This window comes from Syngnathus leptorhynchus, chromosome 17 (assembly GCF_054491065.1).
Source record: "Syngnathus leptorhynchus isolate UIUO chromosome 17, UIUO_Slep, whole genome shotgun sequence".
Classification (NCBI taxonomy): domain Eukaryota; kingdom Metazoa; phylum Chordata; class Actinopteri; order Syngnathiformes; family Syngnathidae; genus Syngnathus; species Syngnathus leptorhynchus.
Window position 1 is genome coordinate 4,614,925 of NC_141211.1, and position 23,815 is coordinate 4,638,739.

At 40.7% G+C, this 23,815-nt stretch overlaps 1 protein-coding gene across 2 annotated transcripts in view; it reads left to right on the forward strand.

Moving 5' to 3' along the window:
* Nucleotides 1-2,566: 2,566 nt before the first annotated feature.
* The window catches only part of LOC147043284 (cell adhesion molecule DSCAM-like), a 44,592-nt gene continuing 23,343 nt past the window's right edge, over nucleotides 2,567-23,815 (forward strand). For both annotated transcript variants that reach the window (XM_085935532.1, XM_085935533.1), the window contains exons 1-3: nucleotides 2,567-2,609; nucleotides 10,194-10,511; nucleotides 10,674-10,823. In XM_085935532.1, the coding sequence (XP_085791658.1) occupies nucleotides 2,567-2,609; nucleotides 10,194-10,511; nucleotides 10,674-10,823 (511 nt within the window). The remainder of the gene's footprint in view (nucleotides 2,610-10,193; nucleotides 10,512-10,673; nucleotides 10,824-23,815) is intronic.

A 23,815-nucleotide genomic window follows, 5' to 3' on the forward strand; every position in this document is an offset into this window, starting at 1 on the left:
AGCAAGAAAGGCGATTTCATCTGTGGAAAAATATCAAATAAAATACATTGTGCACGTCATAGTCTGAAAATGGTTAAATAAACACAAGATTATCTTCTAAAGGTAAATAATTGCTCTCAGAGGAAACAGGTTTTGCATCTTTGTCTCTCCCGTCTTTATACGGCGGACGGAGATACCGTCGACTCGTTAAACTTGAATAAAAATGTAGTCCCACTTTCCCTTCAGAATTTATGGTCAGGGAGAAGCAATCAACGGCGGACTAATAAAATGAGGATGTACAGTAGGTTAGATGGCCATTTATCCATCGCTACCCCATAATGTCGCTTGAATTATTAAACACGGCTGACTCGCTTATCGTAGAATTCCCTTTCTTATGCTTTTGCCATAATTGGTCAGCTTAAACCATTGTGAGGTGTATATTTATTAGGTTGTTTGAATATAATCAAATGACTTACAAGTTCATTTGTTAGCGAATGCCATAAAGTTACCCTTGGGGAATGCTGCTGTGTAGTTAACATTTTATAATCCCCTAATGGTTTCTGGCTAAGATCATATATTGTAGTACATTACGCAGTAAACGATCACGAAATCATTCTAATTATGATCATGGTGATATACAGGGACTTTTCAAAAATATTTGTTAACACACACACAGACCTTTTGGAACCTGTGATAGAAAAATGGCTGTTAAGTAGAAAGCATTACATATTGAATAATACAAACAATATTTTCTTTATATTGTGTTTAGAACATGTATATACTGTACAGTATCTAAATCAGCTTAATATACACGTGTAAATAACAGAAGGGCTTGGGGAGGATAATAGCTTAACCTTACAACATGTCATAGTGTTAAAGAAGGATTAGAAGAAAAAAACAGATTTAAGTGTGTATAGCTATACAGGCAATGATTTTAATCTAATCATCAAAGCCAAACTGGGTGCTGGGACAAACCCAAAGATGACAGATGTACCATATGTTCAGAAGATTGGCAAACAAGACAACAAAGGAGGAAATGGATCTGTGGAAGTTTGCGTGTATCCGCTTGACTGTTTTTGTCGAAATGTTTTGAACAAAAATGCATATTTGAAAAGAATTTTAAGAATTTATTTTATTGAATATTAATTCAGAAATTTGTTTAAATTTAATGTCCATCATCCATCCATCCATCCATCCATCCATCCATCCATCCATCCATCCATCCATCCATCCATCCATCCATCCATCCATCCATCCATCCATCCATCCATCCATTCATCCATTCTTCTCATTCTTGACTTCTTCTTCTTCTTCTATTTGCCAAGGTCGATTAACAAATGGCGTTTTGGCACCGTTCCCTTGGTGCTGCAAAATTCTCCATGCACACCTTGTGATTTCTACAGAAATCACATTTGAAGACCAGATTTAATCTCATACCTCCACCAAACGTCTAACCAGTCAGGTGAAGCCTGGCCTCTCCCTCTCTCCAACTCCACCTCCCCTCCCTCCCTCCCTCCCTCCCTGGGAAACCATTCTCCATCCTGCTACACAAGCAGCAAAGATGTCCTGAAAAGTCTCTCATGCTAAATGTCCTTTTATACTCTCTTCATGGGCCACCTTAATCATCGTTAACGCAAAAGACAAAGAGGGACTTTAAAGGCTCTCTCAGAGGCTCAGCTGCGCCCCCCCCCCCACCCCACTCCCTCCCTTCCCTCCCTCCACCCACTCACATGCGTGCACCTTTAAGGCAATGGGAGAGGGAGGACGCCGCTGCGGAGAGGAAGAGGGTTTATCCCACACTTGTGCAAGGCAGGGCAGATTGTAGTAGGCGCAAGGACCAGTGTGCGCAGTTTGTGTATGGAGGGAAGATGCGTGTGCTTGTTGCTCGCCGGATGGAGAGAGGTGGAGAAGAGAGAATGAGTTTCCAACGCAGCTAACAATCATCGCTGTGCGCACTTTTACGCAATTTAATCCATCCTCTTGTGGAGACGCGTTTTCATCTTTCATTCAAATTTGTACATTCTTAATTGCTTATTGGGTTTTAATTGGATTTTTTTTTTAGCTTTTTTTTTCTTTCTTTTTATTTTTGGAGGAGGGGATTGTTGGATTGTGGAACCTTGGGTGTGCGCACAGCCACTTTCTTCTATGCGCCTTTATCCTGAACCTCTCACCTGGATCGGAGCGCACGGAGCTGGGCTCCCTCATGTTCAACGCCAGGCAGAGGTCCGACACGGGGGGACGACGGCTGCGCTTCTGCTGCTGCTGAGGCCCCGCGCGGTCCACCTCCGCTCGCACTCCAAAGGCGGGAGACGCAATACTTGTGGATCATATACTACACTGCCTCCCGCTGCAGCACAAGACAATCAGCTGCAGGAAGAAGCTCCAAACCATCCTCCTCCTCCTCTTCTTCATCCCTGGATTGTGTGAGAGAGAGTCGGAGTAAAAGAAAAAGAAAGAAATGCACGCCTGCCCTCTTCTTTCATTACAAATGACTTGTTGAAGAAATACCAGAAATCCATTTAAGGAGAAAGAGTGCGAGGAGAGAAGCAGAAAAAAGCCTAAGCTTGGATATTGAAAGGAGCGGGGCATGTGGATATTGGCTCTTATCTTTTCCCAGTGCATCTTGAATGGTAGGTGTTGACAAATGTATTTTTGCATGCTTTAACTGAAGTTTAGGCATGTTGAAGTTATCCATCCAATTGTTCTTAAAGCATTTCCAAATAGTCTTTATCTTCATTAGAGGGAGGGGGGGGGGGGGGGGGAAGGAGGAGGGGGGTTGCTGTTGCTATGTTCAGTCTCGGGCACTGGGCCGTTTAGAGAGGGTTCATCTACATTAACCTTCAAGTGTAACATGCTTTTTACCTTTTGATGCAATATTTGTAACCTTTCACTTCCTTGAATCAAATTGGAAAAAGGTTGCAAGCAATGAATAGGTCGCTTTTATATATCCAACAATGGGTGCAGCGTGCATTGTAACTTAGGATCTACATATTAATGTGTTAATATTGATTAATGCCCCCCCCCCATGACTTTTGAGTAAATTCTAGGCCTGAAAGAATAATCTCTTCATTTGCTTTCTGTCTCTGTATGCATTTATTCTTTTTGTAATCAAACAGCACTACATATAGGCCTCAGTCCGTTTTTTTTTCCAAACTAAAACGAGCATTTATTACATTGCATGTGAGACCTGTTTGATCAATAATTGTATCTGTAGTATGATTTTAGCAGGTTCCAATAATTGAAACATTATTAATTCATTTCACTTGAAACAATTTTAAAATCGATAGAGTTTACCGATTAAAATGTGACTAATTCAAAAATGGACTTCATGCATGTTATGAGATATTTTTATCATTTTGACTTCAATGAATTAACATGCACATATTGTGGCCTTTTTGTTCAGATGACTTTGAGAAAAAGGATTATCGAATAGCTAGGTTTTTTTTCTCTCTTCCATTGCACCCGCCATATTACAAGAGCAGACATGGAGGCATTTGGGACTAGGGAAAAAAAAAAAAGGCAAGCCCTTATCAGTCTTGTATACGAGCACATTGTGTAAAAAAAAAAAAAAAAAAAAGAAACTGGATGTCTTTTTTTCTTTAATCAAAATACCTTCAATCACAAAGATTTGATCAAATTACGTTTTTCGGTGGCTAAGAGGGAAGGATTTTATTTAATGGCGAATCCACGGAGGGTGTGTGAAGAAGGGGGGGCAATGAGGAGGACAAGGGGCTTTAGGGTAGAGAGCATGTTGCAGGGGGGGGGGCGTAAATTGTCTTTAAAAGAAAATGGGAGCACTTAAAGGTGTTTTAGGTTACAATTAAGAGTGAAGCACGTTCCAGGAAAACCATTTTGCGGCCATGCTGAAAGCAAAATTCTACACGGTTCTTATTCTTCGGGGAGAAGGGGAGTAAACGCAATGGTGCACCAAAGACTCCATTTTTACTGCAAGCGAGGCGCTTTCAAACAAATACGGCCACGACATTGATGTTCACTTTCAATCTGACATTTGTACTCTGCTAATATCTATTTGCTGAGCGGGATGTATTGCTTTGCTTGCGGCTAGCTTTTTTTTTTTTTTTTCTTAGTATTTGGTCCAGGCATGAGCGTTGCAAAATGGCTGCTGCTGGAGACATCTACATGGAAACTTTGAATGGCAGCAGCAGCAGCAGCTTTTGGCGATGGGCGCTGCATGCGCACCATGCTGCGGCATTCGTATCGATAAACTCAGTTCATTTATCAGCAACCCTTTGCTCTTATTTATTGATTCAAATTTCATTTGTATGTGTGTAGAAAAGAATTGGACTTTTTTTTCTTAGCATAGCTAAATGCAGCCGTAGTGGTTTTCAAATATTAGCAGCCTTCCATCTTTGTTGCATAGAAATAATAATAATGCGGATTTTGGGTTGTCCTATGTCTTTTGTTTTGAACGAGACAATATAAAAGGCTTTTAAGGGAGTGCTCTTGTGGTTGTCTCTATGGAGACTTGCTTTAATGAGTTCACTGCAGTGTGGGTTTTGGGCTCAGGTGACCCTTTATTTTTTGGGAACATAAACATTTTGTATTATTTTCGTACTTGTGACTAATGAGGAATAAATGTAAAAAAAAATTATAATAATTCTGAATGTCAGTTACTGAGCATTGCCTTTTTTATGGGACATATCTTTGAAATATTTCAAGCCACCTATTTGAAGTGATCATTTATGAAGATGGCCTAGTGTGCAAAATCTGTTTTGTTCTAATCTGCTCATTTGAGGCCTGTGATGAAACATTGACGGTTGCTGAGAGTAAAATTTGCTGTGAAGTTCTATTTAATGGTGCTTGAGCTTTTCAACCGCTCTCCAAAGCGTCTCTATTAAGAGTTAAATCAACGATCAGCGATGTTTTCCATTGATGAAGGGATGAAATTGGGCATGTGGCAGAAATGTTGTTTTTGCTCAACTGAGCCTTGGGGTGAAATATGATACATGCTCAATGGTGTGCTGATAAGATGTGTAAATATACAAAGGGTGCTCTTCAACTGTCTCCTTTTAGGATCGGTCCTGGATGGGGAGTGCTGATCCAGAAAATCTACTTGTTTAATAAACAAAACAATCTGACCTAAAAAACGCTCTAGCGTCACTTAGTTACTTTGACCTCTACACAATACCAACAAATAAACATCTGTGAATGACACAACTCTTTAATTGGAACCCCTTTAGATATCATTTATGTCACTTTTATTTCTTTCGCATGCATTTGTGTCCGCCAAAATATTAAATCTGTTTTGTTTTAACATGTATACTTTGTGCTGGTACTAACTGGCAGGTAAACAAGTTAGCTCCCAGGTGCTTGTTTACCTGCCAACTTAGTTGATTCGAAGCATCTGTGGCTGAAGTCAAACTGTGGCAACGGTTTCTAATATCTCGACCTGGATTAAACACCGCGAGAAGAAATCCCAGGAGATCTAATGTTTGCAAGTAACTTAATAACCAGGCTACAATTGTGACTATTTGGCAAGTAGCCTACATCATGGCGCTGTTTTAACCCAATTACAATCAGACAAAACAACATGACGTGGTAGAGGTCGCATTAGGGCCAGTGGGAAACCAGGTCTGTGTGGTGTGGTGTCTTTTTTGGCACACTCTGTCACTTCATATACAGTTCGGGTCGTCTGACACGGTCACAGCAACAAGCCAGCCAGCTCCTCAGTTGCCCATTAACGTCAACAGAGCAGTCAATGCAATGTAGGCCACTGGGAAATAAACGTGTTTTCAAAATGTCTTGACGGACCAGCGAGACTGGATTTTTGCATTCCGATAATTAACGAAATGTACTTTCCGCAAGATCGAGACAAGATGAGTGATTGAATGTTACCATTGCATGCAAAATAAAGTATGCTGGAGCCAAAACAGTGATTGACAGGTGTCCTTTTGAGGCTTGGTATTGAAGTGAAGTAAAAAAAAAAAAAATCATTTTCAAGTTCTTTTTCAGATAAATTCTTCAGACCTCCTGGACTGGATATTTTTTAGGTCCAGTTGGAGGATGATTATTTTCAAATGATTAAAATGTGTCTTCCTGGATTTATAAATGACACCTTGCTTTGCCATTAGATGTCAGCATTTTTGTATTCCTCCACTGCGTTGGCTTTCGCTTTGGCTTGGCTGTGGAGATGAGAGTAGACTCAAGCATATGCTAATGGGTGCACATTGAACTGTTAAAGGTTTCATTTAACCCCAACTGCAATGCTTAAGGAGATGATGATGTGTAGTGAGGCAGAAAGAGGAGGAAGAGCGGGGGAAGAAAGCTCATATGGAGTCATCTTGTGTTATGCTTACAGATTCATATCAATTTATTCTGGTTCACCATGCAGAAACATTTTTTTATTTATTTTTTTAGACTCTGGTGAAGGCTGGACAACATACATATACTGTTTGTCCGAAACAACTGGAAAATGGATTGCACTTTCTTTGCATGTTAAATTGTCTTGGTATTAATTACATGCTTGTGGTGATGATATTGAGTAATCTGAAAAGTTTTAGGAAATGTCCAGTCAATACATGAGATTAATTGGATCAAAAGTAAACAAAATCATTTGTAATGATCTTGATCACTGTTGTATGTAATCAATTCGAAAGCATATTTTTGTTAAATGAGAGCTGTTTGTGTAAGCAAGAAAAATTATAATCCCATGTGGCCATTTTTAATACAACATTAATATTAAAATACAACATCTCATATTTTTTTTTAGGATTTTTGAATTGTATTTAGTAATGCTAGACCAAAAATATTTGTCTTTCCTTTCATCTGAAATATTCTAAAGGCCTAACCAAATGATGCTGATTAGCATTCAGAATGTGCCTGGGATTTGTGGCCCGAAAACGTGTTAGATTTTCAAACATTCTGGCAAATGTTTCATTTAAGTGTTGCTAGCCCTTAGCGCCATTCCGCTTCAGTCCCCGCTCTATCAGGCAGAGCCCAGAAGTGATTATGCTAATTACTGTTTGATCAGATGATTAAATTATAATTTGATTAATCCAGGGCACTAAGCGCTCTGAATATGTTGATGTGTGTTTTGCCTGCCGCTATTTGCTGAACCTCCAATAGCTTTCTTAAACACACCGTTCAGAGGAAAAAGACATATGTAAGGATGGACTAGAAGGCAACATGAATAAAAGAAATTCTGGTTTTGCACTGTCTCATAAAAAAATAAATAAATAAATAAGAGCGGCTCATGCTGATTTAGTGTCGCGTTAATGCACACCGTGCAATATTGTAAGTCTTTGCTTGTTACCGTTATTCTCAATTGACTGGCTTTCCATCAGGGTAATTTATAATAGTGCTGCAGAGACAGCTGGTTGTAAAAAGCCCAAAATTGATTTTGTTTTAAAATGTTGTAGCCACTGCTGATCTGCAAAAATACAAAGCACTTGCATCATTTAAAATGTACGGAGTTGTTTCGTATTACTCGGCTTTGTGTTATTTGTTTATTATATAATTTGAACATTTCATTGAATTTAATCACAATTGTGCCTTTTCAAATGTGTCTGAGCAGTAATTAAAACGATGTGGCGGTCTCACCATTGACCGAGAATGTAATTCTGTTGCTTTCATAAATCTACAGAACTTTTTTTTTTTTGTTCAGTGAAATCTTCACAGGGGCAGACGGACCGCAAATGGCCCCCAGGGCCACATGTTGGACACACTGCTTTAAGGTCCTATAAATTCAGTTGACATTTGATTTGGAATAGGTTTGGCAAAAAAAAAAAAGTGACTGGGATTAATATCAAATTTTGATAATGAATCTTTCTTACAAATCTAAGATGAGAATTTTTAAACCATTGCTTCCTCTCTCGATGCACATTTGTATGTGGCATCATCAGGATCTTATTTACTCACTCGAAGTCATTTCATATCTCTCTCCCCTCTTCTGTCCGAGTTGATTTGTCCGCTTCCACCTTGACGACTCATTAAAGTCCCCCCCCCCCAGTACGTGGGAACTCTCTCGTCTCCTCAGCGTTCATATGCATCAACTAGTCCACGATGACTCTTGTCTTGCCCTCTGGAGAGTTGACATCAGAGGAGACTATCATTGGTTTTACATTGCATCTGCATGGCACTGAGCTCAACAATTATTCATGAGGGCAAATTGGAAGCCGATGATTTGGGAGTGACGAGTCCCTCTTCTGTGATCTGTACATCTCAGCTCACCACATTTTGCTTTACTAGATATTCTGTAAGGCCTTAGGGCAGAAGTGGAAGGGGGGTGGAGGTTCTGAGTCTGGGGGCCTTTTGTGGAGGGGGTCGACGTGGATGCTTACTCACTGTCATTATGAGGGTCCCCCCTGATCTACAGCCCCCTCCTCTTTTTTATAGCCCAGCCCCCCATTCTGCCCTCCCTTGACAATATCCGTCGTAATTACCTGCATGGCCCGCAACGAGCTGTCAGTATGGCTCAGTGCTTGTTTCCTGTGTAGCCTTAATATTTTTGATGCCCTGGTGCCGATTATACTTTTGGGGAAAAACACGATTTGGTGCTTTTATTATTAGAGTCTGTATGTTTCAAATGAATCCTTTTTTTTTGCTGCCTGTGTGAAAGACAAGCTAATAGCATCAAGCCAAACCAGCACCATCACTGGCTGCATTGACTCGTGCGCCTGTCACCCAAGGACACGTCAGCGTGTGTGTTCATAGGCTCCACGACATTAACGCTCATCCCCCCCCCCCACATTCTTATGACACGCCCGTGTGCACTCCCCTTGACCCAAGTGTGTCTGCCGCCCTTGAGCTCCAAATGAAATTGTAGGGGCTCCACAATGGCTGAACCGCTTCGGAAAACACCTCGTGCGAATTTTCGGAACGGCTCGCAACCGCCATGTGATAGTCATCTAAGGTGGAACATACTTTGACCTCTGCCAAGGCTTTCTGTTTTTTTTTTTTTTTTTCCCCCTCTTGTAATATTGGCCCGTATGTGACTGTCTGAGTGCTTTTCAGTTTTTTCCGCCTCCCCACTCAAGCCCTTCCCGTACTATTTTCTTGGCATTGCACTGAAAAATAAATGTAGTCATATTGTATCTATCTGAAACGTTACCATCTTAAAGGCTTGTGTGTCCATCAAGCTTTCTCATCTGAAGAAATCAACCACCCAGAAATGGGGGGGGGGGGGTGGGTCTCAATATTTTATGAGTTGGCGCGCAGAGGACTGACACAAAAGCAGTTATACAGCAGACCATCTTCCTTCGTTCAGCTACCTTCTCCAAAACATACCAAAACAGAAGCTGCATGATGACCACCATCATCTCCTTACTCAACTTGGAAAATCCTGTTTGAAATACAATTATAGAGAATTTTTAACAAATAATAATATGGCGACCAAAAGCTGTGAATGTCCCTTTTTGTGTGTGTGTGTGTGTGTGTGTCTGTGTGTGTGTGTGTGTGTGTGTGTGTGTGTGTGTGTGTGTGTGTGTGTGTGTGTGTGTGTGTGTGTGTTTCCCAACCTTTACCGACACATGGCACCCAACCTATTTTGTAAATCGGGTACTAAAAATACAATTAATTGTTCCTCAAATACACTGATGTGTCTCACTGGTCCCTTCATCCAAACTCCCCAAGTAGCATGTTGCGAAGGTCATTTAAATGTACTCAAAGTGTTTACTCATTGCTGATCTGTTCCCCCATGATGATTGGTGTCAGGGCTCTTGTGTTGTTTTTAGCCATCTCACTTAAGATCTGACAATGTTGTAGCTGTCACCAAATACAGCAATTGACTATTTAACACTTACGGGACAGGCCGGCCCTCCGAGTACCGCACGTGTGAAGTGAGTGCAGCTCCAAATGTGCTGAGACATGTGTTGGCCCCGATGTTTGTTTGTTGTAACAGGTTGAGCGACCAGTGGGTGGAAGTGGCCTGCGATTTGAGCATGCTCATTAGGAATTTATGAAGCGCTAAAATGTTTCGTCTCCAGGGAGGCGGGATTGGCAGCTGTCGCACAGGCAAGCAGATGGGAAGGCGGGTGGCAGCGAAAGAGAATCGAGCAATCGTGTCATACAAATGTTTGGGGGCTTATGTTGTAGCAATAATCATTTATAATATTTCAATTTACTAGCGGAGCACTTTTCCAATGCTTAAACACATCCTTGTCCAATTGACATCATCTTTTATTCAATTTTCTTTTTTTTTCATAAAGCTTTGAATGAATTTTCTAACATTCTTCTTTTTTTTCATCTCCTTGCAGTTTTCTGTGAAGATCTACGTTCCAGCTTATATTTTGTCAATGCATCTGTGCAAGAGGTAGTGTTCGCCAGCACCACAGGGACGTCGGTGCCCTGTCCCGCAGCAGGTGTGCCACCTGTCTCACTGCGCTGGTATCTGGCCACCGGTGAGGAGATCTATGATGTGCCAGGGATCCGCCATGTGCACTCCAATGGCACCCTTCAGATCTTCCACATCCCCCCTTCCAGTTTCAGCAAACTCATCCATGACAACACCTACTATTGCACAGCGGAGAACCCCTCAGGGAGAATCAGGAGCCAAGATGTCCACATTAAGGCTGGTTGGTATCAATCTATATGACACGGAATCTGTATGATTTATCAGTATCAAACTCTGGAAGGTGTTTGGAACTTTTAGTTGAAGTTTACGAGGGTCCAGTTCTTATTCTGGGTCCTCCTTAAACAAATGTTTGAAATGAGCTCTTTGTATCCCCCGCCATTAGTCCTCCGGGAACCCTACACTGTTCGGGTGGAGGACCAGAAAGCCATGAGAGGCAATGTGGCTGTCTTCAAGTGCATTATCCCTGCCTCAGTGGAGGCCTACATCACCGTTGTGTCCTGGGAGAAAGACACAATGTCAATTAATGCTGAAAGTAAGTCGCATTTCTTTCTTACCGCTATTGAGAATGACCTTTTTGACACCTCCACTCTTGCGGCTCAATGGAAGATTTTTGGCTATGGATTGTGACAACCCAAGATGTGTGTGTTGTCTCTGTTAGCTGTGGAAATGGAAAAATGAGGACTAGCCCAGGCTGAACTTAGCGTCCAGGCGTGTATGTCTGTGTTTGCAATTCCGTCTGACCCAATGACAGCGAGGTCTCACTACGATTCCTCTGCCAGCCTTGCACGAGCACACGGGCTGCCAGCCATGTCACTTAGTCTCAGTGTATTGACCCATTTCTCTGCGGCGCTCCGATCATTCAAATCACTTAAATGGAACACTCGCCTATGTGATTGTTTCCCCCCCAACCCTGGGGGGCAAATTCATTTTATGTGGGACATTTAGCGAACCCAATAGACACAACTTAATGCGGTTTTGCTTTTAGATGGAGGGCAAATGCTTTTGAGTGACTTTTTGTTGTTGTTGGTGGTGGCGGTGATGATTTTGTCCTCAGAGGCAAACTCAGCTATAATAAAATCTATAGCACTTTCATAATTGCCCGTAAATGGATTTATACTAGCATGTTTCTGGTATAGGATGAGAGGAGGGTCCTGTTATTGCTGAATTGGCAAAATTGACTGGATGTTGAATTGTTCTGCATTCATGTTATTTGGATCTTAGGAGTGTTTATCAAACTAAATATAAAACCATCACATCTGTAGTCATTTAAAGCTTGTCAGAAAAATAATCCAACCACCAACCCATTGCTCTTCTCGATGCTAAATAATGGATGTCCAAAGTCTATGAATTCATGAGTAAATGGTCTTTATTCACGTCTCAGTGCGTACATCCCACCATTCTCCTCCTACTGTGATACACACACATTTTAAGTGCACTTTGTGTTTTTTTTTTTTTTTTGTACCCATGTCTGTGGATTAATCTGCACAGTAACTAACAGCATTTCCAATAATTATTTGCAATTTGTCTGGTACACAAAAAATGAATCCCTTTGGAGTGTGTTGTGCTTTATATTTGAAATGTGCAACACCAAAGGTGTGTGTTTGTTCTAAAAATTTGAAACTGCCCTTTTATTGGTTAAAATTGGTTATATTTGTTCTGGTGGATGGTTCTCTGTGGGATGTTTTTTTTTTTTTTTTTTTTCTCCACGACTGAGTTGGGCCACTCCCCAGGTGGAGCTTGTGCTGCAGCCACTGAGGAGGCCTTGTAGTCATTTGCCTGAGTCTGCTGCTGTTGCCTGCTCTGCATTCAGCAGCAGTGGGGCCAAGAGGGGTCCGATCCCCCCTCCAACACCACTGCAGACACACACAAAAAAAATAGTCTTCCTTTTCATGCGGCACACGCGCTATGCATCAGAGCCGTCGGCCATCACATTCTCTTTTGTCAGCTCTCCTTCATCTTCCCACTGCTGCCTTCTTTGCTTTGCTTTTATGTATTGCACACATAATCCACGTTTCTACCAATATCATGGTTCCTTTCAGTATTTTCTGTTTACTGTAAAGGCTCCAAAAATATCCAACCTGTCACACTTTTTAGTACCCGCCCATTCAGATAACAGGCAATCTATTGATTGGGCGCAAATTGGTTTGGAAAAATAAAAAGTGTGTTTCAAAACTACTGCGGATTATTACAGAGAAAATAATTCATGTTTATGTTATTTATTCATGGATTATTATCAGCACTCAAGACTATTCTGCGGTGTTGTAATTGTTGGCAATTACATAGCAATTAAAATGCTCTGTGGTTGAGGGTTGGCGCCATTGCCGTTACGGTGCCCCTGGGTACAACCAAATAGCAATGATCCTAAAAGTTTATTATCCAAAGATGACTGAACGTGCACAATTCCCTTTTCCACTCTTTAATTAAATAAAGGCAGAGTCATAATAAAAAATATATTCAATCACAAATTTTGACAGCTTAAAATGATGTTTCAATGTAGGTAGTAAAGAAATATTGTAGAGAAAAAAATCCACATGAGGGAATTAATTCCCCAATGTGTTTTTTTTTGTGTGCATATTTGCAGAGGACTAGTAGTTTAGCAGATTGTAGTAACACATTCTTGTGTATTTCACAGTTTGATTCATATTAGTAATATGTTGTCATTGGGGAATGTGTGTTGGAGTTATTTCTCCAACAAATGTGGCTCTCTACTATTGTTTTGTTTTTTTCTTTCTTGGAATTCTGCACAGTAATTGCAGCTATTGGTGCAGCACAACCTTGAGCTAGCTGGTGGGCGGGTAATGGCTTTCCTGCTCCCTGTGAGATGGGTGTAGCCAGAGGAGCAGGAGACTCAGCCTCCGCCTTATTTTTCCTCCCTACCGACAGGCAGGATTGGACCTATGACAGGCGGGATTTAGTCTTTTTCCAGCATTCGTCATTCTGTCTGTCAGTGATTGGCTGGGTTATTGTTACTCATATAGAAAAAATGGGTCAGAAAGTGGTTGCATGGACAGAAACTACCAAATGTGCACAGTGTAGAGGCATCTTCTACATTTCATAATTATCTATCATATTTCAGAAAAAGAAATAGTCTGAATGGTGTGATAAATTTGTTCTATATTATATATGGTCAGCAGTAATGAAGTGTAGAATTCCTCTCAGCCAGTAGCATGAGCTTAGCTTGATAAATACAAGGTGGCAGAGAAGGGAGAAAAAGAATGGGGAGGAAAATCAATATCCTTGTGCATTAATTCAGCTGCAGTTGCTACAAAGCATTATGGGAAAATTACGGGTGGATACATTTGGGCAGGGCAGCATGGCGACTCAAGAATCATAAACCCTTAAATGCTATTTGGTGTGTGTGTATGTATATATATATATATATATATTAAAAAAAAATTGTGCCACTGCAGTTTGACATATCTTCTTGAGTAAGCCATGGACCTGGACACATGCCAGGTCATGTGTGGCCTTCTGCCAAGATACAAATCAGCTATAAGAGTACCAAAAAACTAATCTTGGAAGTAGTCACAAATTAACTAGGACTTAGATATTTTGTAGATTGAATTGATTTGGATATTATCAATAGGTCGAAATGATTGATACGGTTCCGTACTGTCGTGACACTTGCAACAAAGATACAATATTTTTTTGGTGCTCTAAAAACCAAGATGAGGATTTTATCAAATGAATACAATGTTTGAATTAATGCATAAACGAATAATCATATAAGGATGAGAAATATCTTAATATATGCATGATTACTGTCTGTCCAAAAAAAAAAAAAATGCGAGGGGTCATCTTTCCCGTCCCTTCTCCATCTCATCCACCTCACCTCACCTCACCAGAGGCCTTTTTGGGAAAAACTGCAGAATATCGCTGTGTGTGTTTGTGTCTTGTGTAGGAGGTTGAAAAAAGAAGGAGTGAAGGGGGGGGGGGGACGGGGACGGGGGTTCTGGCTGTGAATGGTTGCTCTTATCGCGTGCATGCAGCTGCTGCAGTGTCTTTGACAGACAGAGGGGCTGTCCATGCATGCCACTCACTCTGCCTATTCACGGCCTTCTTCCTTCTCTATACCCCCCTTCTCGTTTTCTATCCCTGTTCTCTCTCAAGGAAGCGAGCAAAAGAGAAAAAAAATAAAATAAAACACGACTTGAGCGTTAATGCAGACTCATGACGCCGACGCTTTCGTATGAGTCTTAAAGCAAAGGACAGGCAAGAAATTAAATGTCAACGTACATCATTGATGTTTGCCTTTGTTGACACTGACGTGAAGGATTCTATAAATACCGCCAGGTCTTAAAATGGATGCGTGTAATTTAATTAGCATCTTTCTATCCTTCCATCCTATCGTGTATTTCATTTTAAATCAAAGTACAGACACGGGTCAGAATCATCCCACAAGTTTATGAATTCATGATCCTGATTGAAAATTTCAATAATGGAGTGGGTTCAAGTAACGTCAGCTGCGGGGTGAGATGTATGAGTAGAAAGGTGCTTTCTGGAAAGGTAATTTCAAGACAAGCTGCCATGGGAAATCACCTTGATAGATGGACGTCTGGAGCAGAAAGGGGGCGTGATATCCCTCAAACAGTACGTGCCGCATGCAGAGTGTATTTTGGGATTAGTAAATCCCTCCCGCCGTCTCCATCTCCTCATTGGTTCGTTTTTTGCCCAGGTGCCCTGTCGTGTGTGAGCACAAAACGACCCCCGATATGAAATCTTGAGGGCTCCTCGAGCAGATGGTGACAAATGTTTTCATAAGCAAAATTGACATCTAATGCTGGAAATGATGAATCCCACCCCAAAATAATCAGTGGATGGTATTTTTCATAATTAGCAATAAAATCATTATGATAAAAAAAATTAAATATCGCTGTTGCAAACTTCCCAATAATTTACATTCTGTTCAAGGCAAATAAGAAATCCATGTTTCTATCCTTTTATTTAGAACCTGAAAGAAAAATATGATCTCATTTAGATTCACTATTTTCCCTTAAAAAAGGCAACATATAAAATTGTATCAGTCATATTTATTTTTCCTGGTCTTTTAATGTCAATTCCTAAAATGCTTCTTTAAGTCATGATTGAACCATTTTTAAGGATTATTTTTAAACTATCAATATTTACACATCAAGGGTATTTTACATAATATTTGGTATAGCCTACAAAATGAATATTTAAAAATGTATTTTGGAAAGCTCAGTGTTTTTGGTTTCGAAAGAATTTTTCCTAAAAGAAAAACCGTGATATCAATGAATGACCCAAATGCTTGAGTGGCTCATATTTATAAGAAGCCCACCTCGATTTGGCTCTTGCATCCACGAAATAGTCACGTTGTTGCTGAGGGCCCGAATTGACGCTGCCTGCTCAGTCTGATTGGCTGCAGCTCACTATGACTCGTCATCGACTAGGCCAATACGTTTCGCTCCTGTTCTGTCCCTTTTTTCCCCCCTTTCTCTTTTTTTTTTTTTTACCCCCACCCTAAATAAATTGCCTGGAGAAATTGAACAAAAAAAAATTTGAGAAAGCCTTTCATCTGTTTGAGAAGCTCATATTAGCTGTGGTGGCAAGATAAGCTCTTCTCACGGCAGCAGCAGTTAAGCTCGCTGAATGTTATCCGCTTGCTTCTCTTTTTCCACTTTAGTTTGTTTTTCTGGACTGTGCTTGCACTTTAGATTGAAGGGATGTCTTTTATGTGTTTCTAAAAATAGAAATTCTATTACCCTGCCAGGCACAGGTTTGATCAGAGTGATTGAATTGAGTGAGGAATTTTGGATTCAATTTTTAGAATCAAAAATGAATTATGCTTCGCATCAAAATAAACTACAATATCTTAATCAAGAAATATTTTTTCTTCAACAATATATGATGATAGTTTGGAATGTGTCCCCGAATTTATTGTCAGAGAAAAAAAAACATTCTGGACACACATCTGCTTTTTTCTTAGATTGGGGTCTAATGGTTCTTGGGGTTGATTACATTGTGTCCTCCAGTTTGAGGTCTGTGATCCCTTCAGCTCCCAAACCAAGGATTACATACAATGTAATCTTCTGCCCAATGGGGTTGGGCCTGATGAGGACCTCGAGGTCACTGCAGCCCTTCTTTCATTGTGCATGTAATCAAGTACAGTTAATCAAATGGTTTGTCCATCTTCATCGAGGAGAAAAAGTTGATATGGATGTTGCTATGTTTTCAATCCAAGGCAGCCATTTTGTGCCAGTCGGCTCCTGTTAATGGTTTGAATTGCACTCAAAATGTTACTTTTCTGAAATGATGCATTATTAATTCATTTTAAAAGTGAGGAACTGAAATTGTGCTTTGGGAATTGTATGTGTTTGTAATTGACATATTGCATTACAGTTTTGCTGCATGACAGATGGGCCAGATTATACTATACCTGGTAATCAAGGGAGGGCATGGATTAGGGTTATATAAATATATATACATTTTATTTTCGAAAAATTTTTATACTGACAAAATAGGTTAATTGACGACATTTACTCAAAAAGTGATCATGGTTATTTGTTTGGCTGTTTTTGAAAGACCCATATGAAAAACTCTTACATGATTCCAAGTGCATGCAAAAGTTGATCACAACGATGAACCTGATTAGGAAACAAAGTGAATCACACATATTTTGTGGAGTCTGTCATTTTTGATTTGGGGTGGCGGCAGATTTTTTCCGTAAGTCCTGCTATCTAGAAAGCCACAGTGGACAGGCAGACACAATGAGCAGCGTGATTATAAGAAGCATATGTCCAGACAGGATGGCCTAATCCCTGATACCCCCTACGTGGCACACGCGTTCAACACGCTTCCCCCCCCGACCCCCCTCCCCCCCTTAACATATGGAGATGAGTGGAATTAGTGCAGTCGGGGGGAAAAAACAATATAAAGCGGCCAACATTCATTTTCTTTGATTCCTAGAAGGAGGAATTTCTGCCATCATCTTTTCATTGTTTTCCTTCTTACAAATAGGAGCATGCAACAAGTGCTTGTCTTATGATTGATTGAGCGACCTCAAACCTGAGAGAAAATGGGCACAAGTTGGGCTAAGGAGCCAGAAATTGAGTGCGCCAGGCTTCTCGCGTGACCCCACTGACATGGCCCACCCCGCATTCAGCCTAGATCTTGTTAAATAGGATTATGCTGGCTACCTCCCATTCAGTGGCTTGGGCAGAACTTCTTATCTCGTGTCTTCAGATGGCTGCTGACAAACAACATAATGCGCCACGACCTACATTAAACAATGCCACATGGTGATTTGTTGGAATCCTGTAATTGTTATCCCGTTTGGATATTTTCCCTTGTACTGAGATTTACCTGGTTGCTAAATTGTTTCGCTTCATTTAAGTGAAGAACCTCAAACCTGTTCAAATGTTGGATGGAGTCGACCACCAGAATTGAAACGTTCTTCTTTTTTTAAATGTCATCTTTTAGAACATCAGAGATGAGACTTGAACGGTAGACTTGACGTCCTCCAAAGCACATGTGACGTGTCTTGAGCCGCCTCCCGTACTCTCCCTCGAAGCAGGGACACCAATTCTACGCCATAAGAGGCTTTGTGCCCTAATCCCTAGTTGATCTTCATAAAGTTTATGTCTTACAATTAAGTGCAGATGGTTTGCATCTGGTTGTAAGGCTAGTAAATAACTCGAGGCCTCTATTTTCGCCCGGGATTTGGTGGTGGTGGTGGTGGGGGGGTAATCCATCTCTCTGACAGTTTACCAGATTCAAATCAGTCTAGGCTTTGCTTGCCTTCCTCTGCATCTTCAACTGTTTTGCTCCTAAACCTTCACTATCAAAAAGCTTCTTATCTCCATTTAAACATGTGATCATTTAGTGCAAAGCACATCCACACATAGGCATCTGTCGAGGAACACGATTGTGGGTGGTGCAAGTCTCGATTAAGCCTGAAAATGTAAGTTGGAGGAAGGCTGGCTTGATACTACACGGTTCAAGTGACACAATTGTTCGCTCTTAAATGGCATAATTCGGATATGCATCACGGATATGCTTTTTCAATCTCGGTCAAACTTAGTCAGTCCAAAGTTACAGATGATGTCAATCAATCGTAGCGGCGGTTTTCTTGGGAATGGAAATAAAATGGTCTTGTCCTTCCATATGTACATGCAGAGAGCAACAAAATTCACATATTGTTATTGTTGTTGCCCCTCAAAAAAAAACAAAAATCATCTGCGACAGTTAATCTAAGAGCCATTTTTCCGTATTTGCATGCGACTTGACGCGATAAGCAATCACTTAAAGAGGCAAAGTTATTACAGAAGGGGTTCATTAAAGAAGTGATTTACGATTCCACATTACATTTTTAGAGCTATATGAATAAGAGACAGCAGAGATGGCTATTTGAGATGCAATTATCGCTTATAGTAAATCTTAGGGAAGAGTGATAAACTCAATCCAATGTTTGCAGTAGCAATTATTTTTATTTAGAATCAAACAAATAATATTATTATATTGGAATAACAATCCGTACCCACACATCTTAATGTCGGTATATTTCGAGAAGCCCTTTAAAAGATGCATCTCAAGGGATAGCGGGGAAAAAAACCCATAATTGTCAATGTCATTCCAAATTTATTGAAATGATATTTATCTTGGAAGAAACCAACACACGGGCAAAAGCTCATTTGCATAAGACAGTAGCTAAGTGCCCAAGTAGCGCCTCAGGATATGAACAGATGGGAGTGTTTAGCAACCTTACGTACCTCCCCCCCCTTCCCAACTAAAACGCACAATCATGCATAAGTTCTAGAACACACACACACAACATGCCGCCTCTCCTTCATCCTCTTTGGTGTGTTTGCGCACCCCTACTGCTCGGTACCTCCTACCAAATGTTCAGTTAACCTGTCAGGTCTCATCGCCTAAAAATTCAACATGCCATATGCTTTATTCTGAGTTCTTCCCCCCATCTCCTTCAAAGTGCTCCTTGAAACATAAGAATGAGCGTTTGATTCAAAATGTCTGGCTGAGATCATAGGAAAGCTGGTCGCGTATAATAAAGCAGCATTTTTTTTGGATGACGCGACCCTGTGGGCGATATGTTAACAATAAGCATCAATCAACTTCAAAATCAAAGCTCGTTAATGTCGACGCAATAACGAGCTTTGATGGCTTTGTTGGGGAAGCTTTTATTTTGGCTAGCTTTTATTTTACGAGTATGTCATATTTGAAGCTTCCTAGACATCTTTCCAGTACACTCTAAACTAAAACTGAGAAGTACCGGTGTCACTTTTCACGCTATACGATCGGCTGGAAGGATTTTTAAGATCCGTTTTTGCAGAAACGGGATTGTAGTTAAATCACGGACGATTTTTGCAAAGAAAACTTCTAAAAACAACGAGCAATTGGTGATTATTTGATTTATTGATGGTAAATCTCCAAATCTCTCTTGGCTTGGTTACTGACCAACAAAATGTGAACTCAACCAGAAGGTCATTGTCCCTCATGGTAAAAAGTAACAACATAAACAAAAAAAAAAAAATAGAAACAAACAAGAAGCTCGTGGCCTCTGTGCTTGGATGTCTGTAGCTGTAGACATCTTTGCATGCTAAATGGCTCTGGTCCACTAAGTTCCAGGCATTTGACCTTGCACTGAGGGCATCTCCCACTAGGCACCGCCGCAATAGTGACAGTCTGTTGTTGTTTAGAAGGTCATCCTCACCATAGGGGGCAGCATAGTCATTACACACACACACACCCCATGGCTTTGTTTGTCTCAAACAGTCTGTTTCTCCGTGAGCTCCTGTCATAAGGTCAGAGGGTACTTACTATCCTCTTGCACTTGTCATCTTCATAGGCCTCAAAAATCACAGCACCTCTGGAAAAACAAGAAGATGACCGACGTGTTGTGATACTTACAATCAAATCAACAGAACGGCTCAAGTGTGAAATTGTGATCTGCCGTGGACTAAAAGCATGCCATGTTCTTAAGACTAAAGAGGTGTTTGGTCGTGTCAGCGGCAAGCTAAGTGAGGTTGTTAGTCGGGGAGCCCAATCCAGAGCGGCCACCGTTCTGAAGGCAGCATCTTTTGTTCTTCTGCTACTGTGGAAAAAAAAAAAAGAATCAAAAGAAGAACGAATAGGGGAAAAAAAGAGGGTGAATCTCTGTGTGCACAGTAGCCCACTGACACCTCCCTCTGATCTGCCTCCTCCAAGCTCACAACCATCACCATCCCTCCCTCCGCTACAGCCCCCCGTAAGCATCAGGCCAGGAGTCACTCTCCTAGTTGCCACAGTAACCAGCTCACCTTTCTCTCTCTTGCTCTCCCTCTCATAAAGCACCTAAACAGCATCGATCTGGAATGTATTTATTTTTTAATAAGGGGGGTTTATATTTGTTATTTTCATATTTTATTATTTTATATTCAAAAAAGATTTCTGCATGTGACCTATGTACAATATTCAACATTATAGAAAAAGAAATGTGCTGCTCAAGGTTAAAATAAGTAAACCACACCAAAGGATACAGGGCTGTTTTTTTTTATTTATGTATTTTTTTATGTTTGCATTGCAAGTCAGACCATTCTCCACCTGCTCTCCCCATCCCCCTCTACTGTATCCCTTTCTCCGCCCTACCACCCCCCCGGCCTTATTGTCTGAAAGTGGTAGTCAGGTGGCGTTGCTGGAGGAGGCAGAGCCTATTTGATACAGATGCAGCATCTCTCTCTCTCAGAAATGTCCAGCTATTCCAGCACCTGGAGGTTCTGAACGTGTCCCTCTGTCTGTTCTCATTGCGCTTTTTGGCTGTGGTATGCCCAATTATTCCCTCATTACCTCTTAATTAGCATGGGCACTACGGCGACTGCTAGCACAATCAGAGAGAGAGAGAGAGAATATAAATCAATTACATTCATTCTGACATTATTTGTGGGACTTTTTTTTTTCTTCCCCTAGATGACAGGATGTTAAATGCTCCCCCGGTGATTGTGGTAATTTCAAGCAATATGTTAATCAGGGAACTGATGGTTATTTCTCCCCTCGCCAGCCAATGTTTTTGTCCTCTCACACTGTTGTCATGTTGTCAGCTAAATTACATTGAAGCTTTAATTGGTATTTTAGATCACGGCCTTGACATGACAAATGGTTGAAATCAGCTCTGTGATCTTTGATTAACACTTTTTCGACATCATGCCAAGTCATCATGTTGTAATTTTGTTTTATTCATATACTGTTGGAGCAAGGGTGCACCTGGGGCAATGAAAGAATGAAATAATTTTTCAATCACTCGTATTTCTTGTTTACAATTGAGCAATCATTTTGTCGCAGTGTTGAATATCAATGACATTTGCCATTTATCTTCCACTGTGCAAATTTAGTAGTTGAGGAGTTCAGTTTGTGGACAATATCTGATATCAGCCATGTCGTACTATGACTCTTCGATTGTTGACCTGCTTATTTTATATTCTTTCCCTCCATGGTCAAAATGTGCATACCATTGGATTGACATACAATATCAAACTCTGACCCATTCAAATATCCATTCATTCATTCATTCATTCATTCATTCATCCATCATCACTCATCTGGCATCATCCATCCATTGAAGCATTCATTCATCCATCCATCCATCCATCCATCCATCCATCTTTGCATTTCTGACACACACATTGTTCGTCAGCTAGCGAGGCTATTTAACGAGAGCAGCGGGACAATGTGGCACTAATTGCTGAATGTGATTTATATCAGACTGGGACCAGAAAGGAACACAAGCAGATGACGGTACTCTGAGAGCAGATGCTTTACCCAATATTTACTTAACCCTCTGAAGGCTGGCTTGGCACTAATGCCAATAACGATGAGTCTATGGGGAGTCATCTCACTGGTTAGCATCATGTTTAGCAGCGGTACTAGGGGGGGGGGGGGCTGCCGAGAGAGAAAATGTGTGTGCGGCATATGGGAGGCTAAAATGGAGCAATTATAAGAAAAGGAAAAAAAAATGGTCTCCTGACAGTTAGTAATCCAAGAGGAAATGTTACTGTGTAACTGGTGATGATTTGCGCCTCTGGCCGTGGTCCTGATCTAAGCAGCCCAACTTTGACAGTGCTTATTTTAATGTCGTTAGCAGTGATGGACATTTTCATCCTATGCCTGTCTGCCTGGATCATTTGAAAGGATCAGAGACATCTTGGGCTTTGCATAGTCTACTCGATTAGTAACAGTGCCGATGAATCGGTTCAAGGATTATATTTTTCAATTCGTACCCTACATGAGATTAATGATCGATTTATAGATCAGCAAAAAAAACTACAAATCATGATCAGTCAACAAACAGCCGCATGCGAGATGCCGGAGGGGTGCAGTCGAGGGAAAAAAAAAAAAAAACAGAGGGGAGCCTGATTCTGTCTCCGTAGCAACCTTGATTGATATTCGTCAGGTGGTGCATCCGTCAAGCGGCTTGACCACTGCAAGCTCTGCAGTCAGAAATGGGGGATGGGGCTGAATGCAAGAGAGGGAAAGCAAAGAAGCAAATACAATAGAAACATAAAATAAGAAGATATTTTGTTTCTTGCTTTAAATCAGTGTCACCTTACAGCACTTAAGTCCAATTTTACTGAAGCGTGTTCATCCAACCATTCTATAAATAACACCTATTGGTGTTTGAACTTCCAAACGTTAATATTGTCTAACAGTACGTCACTCTTCATAAAAATCAATGATTTTATGGCTGAAATACTCAGGGGCACAAATAACATTATTTAAGGTTTCTGCATTTGTTTTGTAATATTCACATTAGTCATATTCAAGAACAAGTGAAGAATAGAGTATGCTTGATATGGATTTTAAATTCCAATTTTAAATGGAAAAGCATCAGTATACATAATATAATGTAATATGACAGTAAATTGTGATGTACACTGTGGGTCATAATCTCTGTTACTCTCATCTGTTAACAGCCAATGACAACGAAAGCCCAATTTACTTCCCACTCAGTCATTTTTTATTATTTTTTTTACTTTCATCATTCTCCTTTTGCTACCTCCCCTCCCTCTCTGTCATCCTCCTCTGCTTGGCTCCTGAATATTTAATCAGGCTGAATTACTGAGGCCCTCAACGATAATGATGGGAAAATCAGACAATTAAAGCGGAAGGGCTCCAGCTTTAAGTCTCACCTCCCCCAGAGGATCCAGAGATTATTTAAAGTGGCACACTGTTTGATTATCTAATCCTCTTCTTGCCCCCTCTGCTTTACTCACAGAGCACCACTGACTGCTCCACTTGCCACTGCAAATTACCATGAAACACAAATGAGCACTGTATCGAAGTTCGGTTTCCATCATCGGGAATGTGATGCCGTGGTCTCGGACCAAAGACTCTTTTACAATCTATCATTTTTAAGAAGATAAATACCTTTTCTTTTTGTTGTGTAAATAAATGATAAGTGTCAGGTCATGTTAGGAAATATTACTGCATTAATAATCAATCAATTTTGTGATTTTTACCTTTTTTTCCAACGCCTTAAAAATTACACAGACAAAGTCAGACATTGTGATGGAGGAG